At 34.5% G+C, this 17,198-nt stretch overlaps 1 protein-coding gene across 1 annotated transcript in view; it reads right to left on the bottom strand.

Annotated features, from left to right (window-relative positions):
• EYS (EGF-like photoreceptor maintenance factor) overlaps nt 1-17,198 on the bottom strand; it is a 1,472,906-nt gene that overhangs the window by 707,190 nt on the left and 748,518 nt on the right. The window contains 2 exon segments of the mRNA XM_087856898.1: nt 4,661-6,406; nt 9,316-9,508. Coding sequence (XP_087713024.1) covers nt 4,661-6,406; nt 9,316-9,508 — 1,939 coding nt within the window.

Genomic DNA, 17,198 nt, shown 5'->3' with positions numbered 1-17,198 from the left:
ATGTGGTGTGCATGTACACATGTATTTGCAAATATGTGTTTATATGATTTTATAACTTCTGCTTAATAGCATTACTAAGTACCAATATTTATTTAATACAACCACCATTTTAGGGCATATTTGTTTCTAAATATTTATTATTTTAATTACATTTAATAACATAATTTTGGGCATATCACAATAATTTCCTAAAATTGAGATTGTTATTTCTAAAACTTCTAAAATTTCTGGTGGCAAGTAATTCTCCAGAAAGATGGTGCCAACTTACTTCCCCACCAATAGAGTGGTGTATCTTCACAAATTCAGAGTATTACAGTTGAAAAAAAATAATAAAACACTGGCAAATAGGTAAAATTTGTCTCATTTTAAATTTGATATCTTCGGTTGCTTCCGATGATTTGCTGTACATAGTTTTACTGACTATGTACAGCAAAGTGTTTTGCTATTTGAGCGGTCAGCTTTTCCTCTTTGATTTGAAAGGGTATTGATAACCATGTCTATCCTATGACACAACACATTTTTGTATATATTTGCTTTAACTATGTTTATGATCATTTTTGGAATAGATGGGTATTAATTTTAGTTATTCTATAAAATATACTCCCCATCAACATTCATTTATAATTTTCTATTTTTGCTCTAGGCTTTAAAAGTTCCAGTTAGAGATGAAATAAATATTAACTTGCATTTGATTTGGATTATTTAAGGTTTTATTTTATAATTTTATCTAGTTAGTCTTCACGGAATTTATTCTGTTGGGTGCCTGGGTGGCTCAGTTGGTTAACTGTCTGCCTTTGGCTCAGGTCATGATCCCGGAGTCCCCGGATCGAGTCTTGCATCCGGCTCCCTCCTTAGCGGGGAGTCTGCTTCTCCCTCTGACCCTCCCTTCTCTCATGCTTTCTCTCTCTCTCTCTTGAATAAATAAATAAAATCTTTAAAAAAAAGATAAATTATTCTGGTATAAGGGAACAGAGGAAGAGTTTTCAAAATAACAAAATGCAGCAACACAAGTTGTTGAATATGAAAATCTTCAAATCTCTTTTATATGTAATTTAAACATATGAATCTGGACTTTCTATTTTATTTCCTTGTATATAATCAGTGTAATAATACCCATATTTTATTATAATTTATTTTAATATATTTCATAAACATACAATGCTCTCAGTGCCATTTCTATTCAATATTCCCCTATTCTCTTTGACTTTAAAATGACTTGATCAAGTTCTAAATATTATCCTATTTGAATTTGTTTGAAATTTGTTTTACACTTTTCAAATGTAGTGTTTCTTTAGTATTAAGGGCTCACATTTTCAAGAGCTCAAATAAGGACAGCATATCTTCATTTAATTTATTTATGGTATTTTGGCTATGTAATGTATTTTCTATTTGATTTTCTAAATGGTATGCACAAAATATGTGCATATGCATATATAAGGCATTTTGACTTATGAGTTTAATGGAATTATGTCTTATGTTTCAACTTGAAGAATGGCATTGAATCTTATAAGCTATTCATATTTTGTTATGCTTGGAAATAATTATATACACCAAAAAGATCTGAAGATAACGTAAATCCCTTAGGATAGAAAAAAAGGAAAAAGAGAAAGAAAAAAATACTCTTAGTAGATTATAAATTGTCAATATCTTTTTACCTAATGATGTGGTAAATTATATTATTAAATATCTTTCTTTGACACACCTTTTATTAATAGATAATATCCCTTTGCCATTTACCAGAATTTTATGAATACTATATTGAATTTTTTTAATTTAGAATTTTACAACTATGAATGGAATAAATGGAACTCATATATAAATTTTTCATTTCAGTACTATTTTTGTTATCCATTGCTATCAGAAAATCTTTGGATCAGAAATCTCTGGCTGTTCTCTCTTAAAACCTTCTCACACAACTGGTAGAGAATCATATTGCTAGAGGAAAATCATACCAACTGCTAGAGAATGTTCTTTTTTTCTCTCTTTTTTTAAAAATATTTTTTTAAATTTCCTTAAGTAATCTCTAAGACCAATGCGGGGCTCGAACTCACTGCATGCCCTACTGACTGAATCAGCCAGGTGCCTCCCCCCTTTTTATTTTCCAGTTAAACTTAATTTGCTTCATAAATTAAACAAAACCACAAAGACTGGTTTGATTTAGAGGATGTCTGACAAAGACAACTTCAATTCAGTTTAGTAGATGTCATTATATTACAGAACCGGCAAGCATACACTTCAAAAGTTACACAGAACTCTCAGAAGCATATTGATAGCCATGATTCCATGATGCTTCACTTTACTCATCACAAGAGATTACCTGGAGCATCATTTTTCTCCTACCCACCCATGAAATGTGAGGAATCCATCAGAGCAAAGGAGCCCAGAAATATGAGCTTTCTACCTTTTATACTTTCCTAGGATGGAAGTCACACGTGGAGAGGAAGTAGTCATACTCAATGGTTCACTTTAGAAACATACAAGCAAATTCTTCCTTTATCAGTTACATGCCTATGCTATATTTTGGCAGTGTCATGGAACCTGGAACCTAGTCAAGATTTTAGTACTGCAGGCCATTCTACTATGGCCAACTGTCCCTTTTCTTTACATGAAAAGATTAGATAGATGTGTAGATATGTTTTTAAAGATAATTTTCAGCTCCTGAATGGGTTTTGCCAATAGGGAACACCTGCAGGAGTCTAGAAGACAAGAAGAGAATGAAGTTGGGTATATTATCTTCTGGTCTGTTTTTGATTGGTTTGCTTTGGATTGCTTGTATTCTCTCCCTAAATGAGGCAGCATCTGTGAACTGGTAGCTTTCCTCTCTATGGGTCCTGATAACTCTCTTTCCTTTGATCTCTTCAGGACTCCAGGTAGTAATGACATTCTGCTGTTATTAGTCCCTTCAGAACCATACTGTCCCTCATTATTTTCCCTAAACTTTACCCATATCTTTGTAATTTTTTTTTTTAAATTAAACTTTTCCCAAGTATTCAACTGGAGTGTGTTGTTGATTCTCTGATTTAACCCTGGTCAACATAGTAGGTGAACATACTGGCCGGCAAGTGCCTTGCAAATTATTGATTAGCATATCTAAAATAATTAGGGAGGCAAGGAAAACTGGAAGAACAGTAGCAGAATTGGAAAGGTCAAAATCACCGGGGCGCCTGGGTGGCACAGTGGTTAAAGCGTCTGCCTTCGGCTCAGGGCGTGATCCTGGCATTACGGGATCGAGCCCCACATCAGGCTCCTCCGCTATGAGCCTGCTTCTTCCTCTCCCACTCCCCCTGCTTGTGTTCCCTCTCTCGCTGGCTGTTTCTATCTCTGTCAAATAAATAAATAAAATCTTTAAAAAAAAAATCACCAAAGAGTGTTTGCAGTTGGAATGACAGGATGGGAAAAACGGAATGTGACAAGTTTTTGTTCATATAGGCAAACTTAGGATTTGATTTTCTGGAAATGGAGAATTTGTGTCTTGATTATTTCCAAGGTATGGCTATGGGACTCACTGTATGAGAGGAGAAAATGTAACTCTGTTGCACTTATATGTGAGAAGTGAGGTAATAGATATTGTTGATGAGTCTTAACTGTTATACAACAACAGGCCACTGTCTTGTAAAAGCACAAGGAAAATACCACATTTAAATTTGTAATTAAAATTTATGTTATTCTTAGAAACTTTGTAAAGAAAATCATCACACTGGACATACCAAAGGTAAGATTTGGTCTTTTGCATTGCTGAGTTGCCAGCCACAGATTACACACTTAAGCGTACACACAAAATCTATAAATATGCATATATAATAAACAAAACCTATAAATTTCTCATTGAAGGAAAATAAACTTCACTGACACAATTTCACTTGACATTCCACAAGATAGAACTTTTTTAGATGATGAAAAAATACTCCCTCTTTTTGCTAAGTACAGTTATTTAAACTTTTTTGCATGTTTCCCAATTTGACAGTAATCACAAGGGTAGAGGAGACTAATAATCTCTAATATGCTTTAAAGTAAGAATAGTTCCCAAGAAAAGCAGCTTTTCATTAATTATTTCAAGACTGAATTCAAACTTACACATGGGATACTATCTTGTTTCAATTTTTATGTATTTTTTTTTGTCAAATAAGGGTCATGAATTTAATTTATATTCTGAGTTATATATAATGAAAGCATCACAGCTTTGCATTAAACAATGATAAACCATGGTATGTAGGATGGCAATACCCAATAAGGTTCCCTTGATTTCCTCATCTTCCCATTAAAAAAAATACTATGCTGAAAAAAAAATGTTAGAAAATGTATGTTATATTGTGTTCCACCTGACAAAGAATCTATTTCAAGAAATGAGAATAATAAAAGTTATTCCTAAACTTTGAAAGATCTATTGTAATGAATAGAACTAGTTCAGTTTCTGATTGCTTGCCAGCAGTGTAGCTGTCTCCAACATACTCCTGTATTGATCTGGTAGCCTTTGTGGCAGTGCATAAAGAATAACCATCTGTGTCAGGTACAACAGCAGGTGTCATCCCCACTGAACTGGCTGCTACCCTGATTACAAAGAGGCTGTTTAGAGCACCTGGTGACCATGACAGGCTCTTTCTCCTCCACAGAAAAGAAACTCATTTCTAAAAGTTTACTGAACTGAAACTGAGAAACTCACCAGAAATCATCAGCTGACGAGGAATGAACTCCAGGGAAGACAAAGTAAGAGATCTAGTGATGGAAAGCCTCTGGCTTACATCAGGAGATTCCCAATCATGCACACTAGGCTGAAGTTCCCATTTGGACCACTCTGAAGAAGTTCTGAGCGCTTCTTTTAAATCAGATGTTAAGGTCAGATAATCTTTGTAATATGTCCAATCTGGCATAAGTACAGACTCAGGGGAAGAGGCCTGTATTGGAAGTGACAGAGGTGCTGAAACTGCATAAAATTCGACATTAGAGGTTACTCCTGAAAAACCAGACATCGAGTCCATGTAAGGTGGCAGGTTATTTTCGAGGTCACTTGAATGTATACTTTTCGGATGACTTTGTAAATTTAATTCAAAATCTAGAGAGCTATCATGTGTGTAAAGTTTGGACTGTTGATGAGATTCTTTACTCTCTTGCACACCCAATAAATTGTCTTGATTCAGTATCTCAGTGGGGGCCATAGTTACACCAAAGTGCCCTATTGTCAATAGTTTTAACATGTTTTCTGACACAGAGGGATCATCAGTAGCCAGTTTTGAAGTCAAATCAGTATTCATCAGGTCTGAAGAGGCAGTTTGTGACAGGACAACGGATAAGTCAGTCTTATCCAAACATAAATTAACATCCAAATTACTTGATAGGGTAATGGATTCTTCCAAGGATGAGGATAAAATCCTTCTTTTTGTACTCTTTTTAGAAGGAAATAAAGATGACAGTTCTGTGAACGCCGCTGATGGCGTTATTTCAGTAGCAGAAGAAAACGAATGCCCAGAAGTGATAGTTTGAATTCCCATTAGTGCATACCAGCTGGCTAATATCACTGAGTTCATCCAGAATGTCTCATAAAAGTGGGTCTATTTGCTATGCAAAACTTGATCTGAGAATTCATGAGAGGATTTTATTTCAGTCATAGAACATGTTGCACATGTTTGGCTTAATTCACTTAAAGAATCAGCAGCCTGTGATTTGATGTTTGCGAGTCTTTGGTTGCTAGATGCTTCAGTAATAACCTGGTATTCACTGGGAATGGAGGCTTGTGTAGTGAATTGGTACGGAGTTGATGAGTTTAAGATGGCTACCTGTTTAGATATAATTATCTTAGCAGGAGAAATGAGAGACGTCGAGGAGCTCAGCAATCTCCAGTAGTCTCTTCTTGAAATTAAGGAAACAGATGAATATTCTTCAATATCCTCTTGAGCCCCCCTAGAGACAATTGGAGGTGCACTTGTAGAAGCAGTTGTGAGCAGGAATCCACGGGAGAGTAATGAGTGCCTGTTTAACTTAATATCAGCCCCTGGAATGCCAGTAATTACTGAACTCATTGTGGTAGTAGATAAGGCAATAGTCTGATTGTTCTCAAATGATAAAAATTCTGTAGGAAAAATAGAATCTGTCGTGAAAGAAGAGATGATAAATGGGGTCCTCTCTCCCCTACTGGGGAAAAGGAATCCTGGTATGGCTACTGAAGTTTGGATAGGCACATGTGATACGGATGTTTTGCATCAGACAATTTGTGCTGAGTCATGAACACCAAAATTCAGAAACTGAGAAGAGGAAACATCTGTGGAAGAAGGAAGACTGTATTTGGCTGAGGGCTCTCTAGTGGAAATCAGTTCTTCGAGTAAATAGCTTTCAAAAGATATGCCAATACTTAATGCTGCCAAACCAGTGCTTGGGAGAACATCATGCTTGAGAATGTCTGTCTGTTTTGGAACTTCTGAGAGGAAAAAGAAAAAAAAAAAAAAAGAATCAGAAAAGTGAATTAAAAATGAACAACTTTGGCCCTGGACTCACTCTTCTGCAAATTGCTCTGTCACCTCATACCCATTACAAGCAAACAAATGGCTCTGTAAATCTTATTTCTAATGAAAGTGCATGAGAAAGTTTAGTGACTTCACAATCTGCATAAATGCAAAGACTCCTATTATTCATACTCCATGCGAGGGCTAAAGTCAAACAAATTGTGTTATATAAATTTGAGAAAGAAGAACAAAACTGGAGGTATCTTGTGTCCTAATGTCAAACTATACTACAAAGCTGTAGTAATCAAAATAGTATGACACAGGCATGAATAGAGGCACATAGATCAATGAAATACAGTAGGGAGCCCAGAAATGAGCCCATTCATATATAGTCAATTAAACTATGACAAAAGAAGCAAAAAAATACAATGGGGAAAAGACAGTCTCTTTAAAAAACGGTGCTGGGAAAAATGGACAGCTACATGCAGAAAAATGGAACCAGACCGCTACCTTACACCATATAATAAATTCAAATGGACTAAAGACTTAATGTAAGACCCCAAACCATTACATTAGAAGAAAATATAGGCAGGAAGCTGTGTGACATCAGTCTTAGCAATATTTTTTTGGACCAGACTCTTTAGGCAAGGGCAACAAAAGCTAAAATAAACAAATGGCTCCCATCACACTAAAAAGCTTTTGCACAATGAAGGAAACCATCAACAAAACAAAAAAGTCAATTTACGGAATGGGAGAAGATACTTGTGAATCACACATTCGATTAGGGGTTCATATCCAAAATACATAGAAATTTTCTGGAACTTAACATCAACAGAACAAACAAACGGATTAAAAAAATGGGCAGAGGATGGGGTGCCTGGGTGGCTCAGTTGGTTAAGCATCTGACTCTTGATCTCAGCTCAAGTCTTGATCTCAGGGTTGTGAGCTCAAGCCCTGATTTAGGCTCCATGCCTAGCGTGGATCCTACTTAAAAAAAAAATTGGGCAGAGGACTTGAACAGACATTTTTCCAAAGAAGACATACAGATGGCCAACAGGCACATGAAAAAATACTTAACATCACTAATCACTACAGAAATGCAAATCAAAACTACAATGAGATATCACCTCACCTCTGTCAGATTGTTATCAAAAAGGCAACAAATAACAAGTGTTGGTGAGGATGTGCAGGAAAGGGAACTTCTGTACATGGTGAGAATGTAAATTGGTGCAGCCACTAAGGAAAACAATATGGAATTTCCTAAAAAGAATTAAAAATAGAAATACCATATAATCCAGCAATTCCACTTCTGGATATTTATCCAGAAAAGGTGAAAACATCAATTCAAAGAGATATATACACTAATATGTTCACTGAAGCATTATATGCAATAGCCAAAATATGGATGCAATCTAAATGTACATTGATAGATGGATGGATAAAGAAGATGTGATATAATACACAATGGAATACTACTCACCCATAAAAAGAATGAAATCTTGCCATTTGTGAAAACATGAATGAACCTAGAGGGTATTCTGCTCAGTGAAATAATTCAGAGAAAGACAAATGTATGATTTTATTTACATGTGGAATCTAAAAACAAATGAACATACAAAACAGAAACATACTCATAGATGCAGGGAATAAACTTGTTTAGCAGAGGAAGGAGGGCTGAGTGGAGAGGGCAAAATAGATAAAGGGGATTAAGAAGTACAAACTTCCAGGTATAAAATAAATAAGTCATGGCGATGTAATGTACAACATAGGGAATGTAGTCAATAATATTATAGGAACTTTGTATGATGACAGATGGTAACTAGATTTGTCATGGGATCATTTAATACACCCAAACATAATAGAATTTGTATTTCAATTATACTCCAATTATAAAGAAAAGCAATAAATATACTCTTTATTTTATATTTATATATTTATATTTTTTATTTATATATTCACACAAGGAATGAGCATTTACAAAAGAAAAAGTAATGACATATTCCAAACCAAATGACCCCTTTGAATAATAAAGCATGAAACATTGCAACTCTGCCATTGATAGAATCGATGAATATATGACATACTGGTTTACAAATATTAGAAGTATCATTTTACTTCCAAAATAGGCACGATATTCTTTATATTTGATAACATTATATGTCAACCTAAGTCCTTAAAAGAAAAGAAATTATGAAGACAAAAAATAGGGCAGACTATCTTTCTGCTTATAATACCCAATAGCCTTCAAAAACATTTTTCTTAAACAAAGAATACCTTGTTAATAGCTCTAATTCTCATTCTTATTATCCTTAGTAACACTGACTATATAAAGAGTGAATTTGGAATTTAACATATAATGTATTATTTGTAATATGGCATCATTTGATTTAGTAAATTAAATAAGACATATTGAAACATATTCAACATGTCAAAATACTTCAAAATAGGAAAGAAACCCAGATTTAAACAAATTTTCCAATAAATTGATAGGAATATAAATTTACATATAATGATTCAGACAATGTTAAATAAAGATACAATAAAGTAAGTAGTTCAAGGTCTTTTAAAATAAATTTTACTGATAGTTAAAATCAGCTGGGACTAGGGGTCAGTTATCTACCAAAATTTATACATAGCAATAAAGATATTAATGAACATTTTTTGCATTGTTTCAGAAAGAGCATTTATTAGTAAAAAACATCAATATTCTTAGAACAAAACTGAAAACATGAAACATAATGAACGAGAGTCCTAAAACAATTTTACACCCCCAAAAAATCATGTATCACAGAAAAATAAGATTTGAAATGTCAGAAAATATGTTTCAATACACAACTATATCAAATTCAATCTTCTCCATATCTTACTCTCATCTACTTACCTGGATCAACTGGGTAAGTAGTCATTATGGTCCATAGCCTCGTAGCCCTTGCTGATGGAAAGCTGCTGATTGAAGTGTCAGAAGCAGGTACTGTATATGTTTGCGTAGAAATGACATCGGTTCTTTGAGAGATGGGAGGTAAACGAGTAATGCTCCCTATTTCATCACCACAAAAAAGCGCAGTGGAGCAGGTCTGCAAATGATAATTACCATAATTAAGCTCACAGTTTCTTTGTCCCCAAGAGAGAATTTTTAAGTTAGTTTTGAGGTATTTTTATAGTCTTATTAGATAGCTCAAATCATTGCCTTCTTTTGCTTGAAAATAAAGTCTCTACAGTAAATTTTATCTGTGTTTAAGAATTAATTTAATCCTTCAAATTTGGGATATGCTCAATTGAATGCCTAACTTTATTCTTAATTCTTTTAATTTTAAGCCAAAATACTACTTCCTATTTCCTTCTAGGATTTTTTTTTTTCCAATGAAAAATTTGTACTGTGTGGTAATCAATATGGATCTAAAAGCTTCGTTACAAATTATAAACTTTTCTGTTCTAAATGTCATATTTAGTTGGAAGCGAATATAAAATGCAGTGTATGCAACAGATAATTTGAAAACATTTTCTTGTGATGTTTGAATCATTTTAATTTGCGTTGGCTTACAGAGCAATGATCCTTATATGGTTTCTTTTATGTGAATAGCCTATTTCTGCCATATACTTATAAGATAATGTCTACATAAAGAAATTGTTTTTAGCTCATAGCGAAGAGAATTGTGATACATACAGAAGTAAGTGCAAATGTATCAGGGGGGTCTCCTTCAAATATAGAATTAAAACTTAGTTATACTATTTGTAGATTTTGAACTTTAAGGAAATACAATTCAGGTATTATTTAAAAATGGTTATGCATGCCTATTTCCTAACACTAAGGACATATTCAATAGGTATCCCTACTTCACTGTGTTAGTATTTGTCCCAGATTGTATCTAATTTGCACAAAATGTAAATTTTGCTTTAGATATCCTTTTGTCATTTGTTTCAGTTATAAATTCTATATTCACTTTTAACTCACACCTGAAAGTATTTATAATGTCAGAGGATTCTTGATGTTATATAACCACTTTAAAAACCTAAAATGTAGAAATGAGTAAAAAATGAAGCAAAAGTAATAAAAGAAACAGCAAGAAAAGATATATTTTGTGATTCTACATATTAAGGACCAAGGACCACTCAAGGGTAGGCAGCAAGGCTTGGAAAGAATTCACAGATTGGTGAAAATGCACACAAAACTAGAGAACAGAGATCAGAATGCCAATGTACTAGTTTATGGTGAAAACATAGCTGTTATACATCTCATAAATATTTTCATGGTCAACATTTTCCTACTAAATTTCAACCAGAAGCCATTATTAATTACTTTGAGAAATCACCACTACAGGGTAAGGGATCCTCAAATGCCCCATGGTCAACAAGTTTTCTTCGTGTCAGTCTAGCTACACAAGAATCACAGATTTCCTTGATGTGCATTAGATCAGAACATGTAAAACAAGGTGATTCAAATGCTTAATGATGCAAATTCAAAGAGCTTAATGATGTAAAGCCAAGATATTTCCATAAGAATGATCTGGAATACTTGATAGTCATTGACTAAACTATCTAAGACAATTTTACACTGGCACTGCTAACATTTGTCTCTATGATTCTGATATGTTTTCTAATATTGTCGACTATTATATCACTGGATGTGTTAATACATTCATTCTTCCGGTGACACAGTCTAGCAGCCAGGGAGTCATACTTTCTCTTTCCTATGTTGTATCTCTGGGCCCACATCCAAAATGTACTGTTCTCAGAGTTTAAGTCTCAAAGGTGAATTTATTTTCCTAATTCTGAGTTTGATAGGAAACATCTTGTTATATACCCAAGTACCAACAATTAAAATAATAAAATCTTTTTTAAAATTAAGTGTTCCTCAAATAGATTTTAATATTTTAATTGTCTGAACTCTCTCTCTCCCCCAATACACACACACATACAGCAACACAATTTATCCTAGAGAAACTTCTATATTTTCCTTAGCTAAATCCCAAACAGCATGGTAAAGCTTACTACATGTTCACTATACCTATTATCTTCTTCCTCTTGGACTACATGCCTTAGTCACTCCTGTGTTTATGTGTGACCATGTGATTTACTCCTAACCAATGAGATGTAAATGGTCATGAAGTGTGCCACTCTCAGATTGCTCCACAAGAGTCGGCTATGTATGAACCTCTAGCTTCTTCCTCTATATGGTGGCTTCAGACAACACATGTTAATGATAACCAATAATTTACACCTAGTTAGTATACTACTCTCATAACTTGTTGATTAGACAAAGAGGAAAAAAAAACTTCCAAGTTGTTGATTCAGTGTTGCTGTCCTATAAATGATACTTGGCAAATTTCTGTATGTAGTTATCTAACTGGATTGGGAGATGAAAGGTAAAATAGGTGTCAATCTGAATGTGAGAATAATATTCAAAGATAGATACCATTCACCCACAAAATACTAAAAGAATCTATATTAATGATCAGAGATAAAATTTTAAGAATGCTTTGACATAAAATATGTAATATTGAGATACTGTCATGATATACAATTGGACTAGATAAATATTTTATTTCTAGTTTTTCTAGAATTTCCTGTATAATATCAATATGTAGAGTCCATACCAATAATTAGAATTGTTAATTGTAAGACTGTTTGTATACCAACTCAACTTACATGTCTTTACCAGCATAGTAAAAATGCCTTTAACCACTCTCCACTGAACATCCAGGGCTAGTATTATGTCTGGGACATAGTTACATAGTTGGTGGTTAGTAAACATTTGTTGGAAAAAATGAAAGATAACATGCCTTTGAAAACACATTTTATCTAGATACTTCCCCATTTCCTTTTTCCTATGAACATAAAACTCCATCCATCTTGAAAGACTCCATCAGATAAGAAATCAGGATTTTGGAATAGTAGTCTGGTGAAATATCCCTTGGATTTCCAAACCTTGAAGACTATTGATGGTTTATGTGACCAAAACTTTACACAGACTCATATGAACCTTGTGATCTAAGAAGAATGTAGCCTAAGCATTCACCTTCCAAAAATAAAGCCTCCTCGTGTAGTATTCTAAATGTCATAGGGTCTCTCCAGTGGTGATCATCTGAACTGTTCTGTGGAGGCTGGGTCAGTGATCAGACCTGAAGAAGTAAGTCTGATCTATGCATGTCCTCTGTACACAGCTCATCTGACAGTGCACATAGATAGTTCTACAGATGGCATGAATTATCCTTCTGCCTAGGCTATGTGTGGCACTAATGCTAAATGGATACTTGCATTTATTCTCTATCTCAAACATCTACAAAAAATGTGGCAAGCTCTCAAGAAACATATAGTGCTAGAGTTCTTTTCTTCCTGCATGATGACTGGACAAAGGAATTCCTTGACAATAGGAATTCCCATTCCCCCATTGTGCACTTATTTCTCTTCTTCCTTCTTTTGGGCAAAAGATGTGTCTGGATTGGCTACCTATTCCTTGAACTTGATGCATCATGTTTTTCTATTTCTTTCTATCTCTCTGTGTCTCATTATCATCATAATCATCTCTCTCTCTCTCTCTCTCACTCAAGTTTAAACTAATACATCCAGAATGGCTTCTGAGTATCCTTCTTGGAACTCTGCAATATAGTCCTCTTTTATATTAAATTCTAGGTTATCCACAATATCCTTCTGTGAAAATCTTAAGTGTCCATTTCTATAGAAAGATTATAATGAGGATTTCTGTCAGGGAATAATTACAGTGTGTGGCTGAAAGCTCTTCAAAATCCTTTTGAATGTGTTGGTCAGTTGTTATTCAAATCATTTACTTTTCTTTCTCTCAAACAAGGTTAACGATTAAAAATAAAATCCTAGACCATGAACAAAAGCTATGGATCCATAATTCCATGAAGCCATGTAAAGTCTGAAAAACACTGAGAATTTGTGGAATTTTTATTTAAGTAGAAACACGATAGCCCAATTTAAGTTCTAAGGTGTAAGATATGTACTTCTGCAATGTCTGATAATGAGGCTTCTACTTTCTAGAAGTAAGGTCTCTACTTGCTTGGAAGATAACTTTATTTCCTCTCATTAAATTTGGCTACCAGATCTTCAAAGGATTTGCTTCAGTGGATTTTTTTTTTCCCTGAAAATATAGGTTCATTGCTTTTCTATACGATTCTAATCTTCAGGGACAATTTCTAGGGGAACTAATGAACAAAGGGATAAAGATCCTGAGGACTCTACTGAACCAGACATGTCCCCTGATCTGGTCATTGGAAGATATTCAAGAAAGACAAGTAGAAAGGGGAGAAGCCAAGATTAGTACTAGAAACAAATTTTCAGGCAACACATATTAGTACAGAAGGTCGATGAGGCAAGAGGTTGAGAGACACTGTTTTAGAGGCAAGCCCTGAAAAGTATATTTACTAACCACAGAATATGTGCCAGAGTTATCTTTTATTTAGTAATTATTTTATTTTTTAAAAATTTTATTTATCCATTAGAAAGAGAGAGAGCACGAGAGGGGGAAGGGTGGGACAGAGGGAGAAGGGAGAAGCAGACTCCCTGGTGAGCTGGGAGCCCAATGCTGGGCTCCATCCCAGGACCCCGAGATCATGACCTGAGCTGAAGGCAGACACTTTACCAGCTGACTGCACCACCCAGGCATCCCTAGAGTTATCTTTTAAAATAAAAGTCTTACTAGGACATGCTTAGCTTAAAAAATTGTCAGTGGGTTATTAATTTCCTGGGAAAAAGTAAAAATGATTTAGCCTAGCACACACAGTCACTGGCCATTTCTAAAAATATATTCTTATTTCTTATCACTTTTTTTCACATATACTATGATAATACTAGTTCACATATATTATTTTCCTTCCTGAAGACCACTACTACCACATATTCCCCTTCTGAACCTAGGTAAACTGGATACTCAACTTTTTGACTCAACTCAACATTCTCTTGGAAATTCTATGTTCCTTATATTATATGTTCCTCATATAGTTTTTAAATACATCACCTCTGCGCTTTCATGAAATATTGTGCAGACTTTAACTTCAGCTATTATTTGTCATATTGTGATTGTTGTTGGACATATTTTGCACTTCCAGTAGACTATAACTTTCTTAAGAGCAAAAAACAGTCCTTAAGTGTCTAGCTTAGCGTGAGGGATCACAGGCTAGTAAAGGGTACTCTTGGGGAGTACGCTCCAGTGGCATCAGTCTATGTAAGTCAGCTTCATGTTGGGTTAAAAGAAGAGAGTAATAGTTCTCATGAGCTGGAGAACCAAAAACCTTTGATCTAGTCAACTCAAATTGATTAGAAATGTTGAACCTGAGTCTTGGGACAAGATCTTCATATTACTTAGTTTCCATTGAAGTTCACAGGTGAAATTAAAAAAATCCTGTGGAACAGATGACTGGATTAAGAAGTTGTGGTCCATATATACAATGGAATATTACTCAGCTATCAGAAAGAACGAGTTCTCAACATTTGCTACAACATGGACGGCACTGGAGGAGATAATGCTAAGTGAAATAAGTCAAGCAGAGAAAGACAACTATCATATAATTTCTCTCATCTATGGAACATAAGAACTAGGATGATCGGTAGGGGAAGAAAGGGATAAAGAAAGGGGGGGTAATCAGAAGGGGGAATGAAACATGAGAGACTATGGATAGAGACTATGGACTCTGAGAAACAAACTGAGGGCCTCAGAGGGGAGGGGGGTGAGGGAATGGGATAGGCCGGTGATGGGTAGTAAGGAGGGCACGTATTGCATGGTGCACTGGGTGTTATACACAACTAATGAATCATCGAGCCTTACTTCGGAAACCGGGGATGTACTGTATGGTGACTAACATAATATAATAAAAAATCATTATAAAAAAACAAAACAAAACAAAACAAAATCCTGTGGAGTCCAATGGGCCCATAATTTGAGAAAATCTGTAAATTTTAATTACTAAATTAAAGGTACAATTTGATAAATAAGTGATATATTTGGATATGAATTATATATAAAAATTACTCAGACCAATGTGCATACATCATGTATTTCTAATATATTTGTAATAAAGATATTTAAACTTTTTTTCCTTTTTCTATACTGGTAAGCACCTGTACATAAAAAACATAAATTACATTTTTTAAAAATTTTTTGGACTTGTAGATGGATTGGATTAAAATTCCATTTGTAATAAATTTGTTTGGAATACTTTTTTTAAAAAAGATTTTATTTATTTATTTAACAGAGAGAGAGAAAGAGTACAAGCAGGGGGAGAGGCAGGCAGATGGAGAGGGAGAAGCAAGCTCCCTGCTGGGCAGGGAGCCTGATGTGGGGCTCAAGCCCAGGACCCTGGGATCAGGACCTGAGCTGAAGGCAGACGCTTAACCAACTGAGCCACACAGGTTCCCCTGCTCTGAATACTTTTATCATGTTTTCTCATTAAAAATAAAACGAGGGGCGCCTGGGTGGCACAGCGGTTGGGCGTCTGCCTTCGGCTCAGGGCGTGATCCCGGCGTTATGGGATCGAGCCCCACATCAGGCTCTTCTGCTATGAGCCTGCTTCTTCCTCTCCCACTCCCCCTGCTTGTGTTCCCTCTCTCACTGGCTGTCTCTATCTCTGTCAAATAAATAAATAAATAAAATCTTTAAAAAAATAAAATAAAAAAGTAAAATGAGAAAATTAAAAGTCCAGATCAATTTTTAGAAATAAATTAATTTATATAGCAATAAACATATTATAGTTTGATAGAAGGTATATATGAATAGAGTACTTCCGAATTCTAAGTGGATAGTATTTTATCAACTTTCTACAATGAATAAATTCAATGACATCTCAGTTATTTTGATTTAATCAAAGAGGTACTAGTGAGTTTTTAACAATACATATAGATATTGGGCTTTGAAAACAGAGATAGTTTGAATTTTAAAGTTATAGGGTTGGCTGTGGCACAGTTCATGTTGGAAATACCACTGTATTTAATTTAAATTAAAATAATGTGTTTGACTGGATTTGAGTTCAACACAACGTTGAGAATCTACTCATATCAGAATCATTTAATAACTATCATATTCACTACAAGTCAAAATTTTGACTGATACAACTAAATTTCTGAGATTCTTAAATGCCAATAACATCCTTGTGGTTTCCAAATTCTCTCACCCTGAGACTACTGTCTATGAATCAGTGCTAGAATCTGATCCCTGATTCAGAGTCTTGAGTAGGTACAAGTAAAAGACCTATTTAAACATCTCAGAAGTCAGATACGCTGGGCTAATTTCCTATTTCCGGAAGAACTGATGAAACTAATAGATAACTATAAGTTCACCAAGGTAAACATCCAGGATTCCCTAGTTATCATTTGAGAGCTAGCAACCAGAAAGTTAAAACTTTGTTTCTTACCCTAAATACCTATACTGTTTAGGGCATTTTCCCCAGTCACAGAAGTTCAACTATTGTTCATGAGAAAAGACACTTATTTCATGGTTCATTTCCTAATTCCTGCAATGGAAATAATGTCTTCATCCTCTGAATCCATATAATTCTTATTTCTTATTATCTATGCCTCTTTCTAATCTATGTTATGTTTTTTTCTATTCGTGTTTTATCTTCTCTTGTTGAGCTCATTAAACCACATTTCAAATAATTCTGTTAATCTAAGTCCAATAATATACATATACTAAGTGCTGAAAGAATATGCGTAATAACAGGGTCTTTTTAAATACGACACCCTCATATCCTTCCATTTGCACTCCTTGTAAATAACTTGCAATCTTCCATTCGTATTGTCTATGGGGCA

The sequence above is a fragment of the Ursus americanus genome, chromosome 29, assembly GCF_024610735.1.
Source record: "Ursus americanus isolate L20-20 chromosome 29, mUrsAme1.1.p, whole genome shotgun sequence".
NCBI lineage: Eukaryota > Metazoa > Chordata > Mammalia > Carnivora > Ursidae > Ursus > Ursus americanus.
Note: the sequence above shows the minus strand (reverse complement) of the source record. Positions and strands in the feature narration are given on the sequence as shown.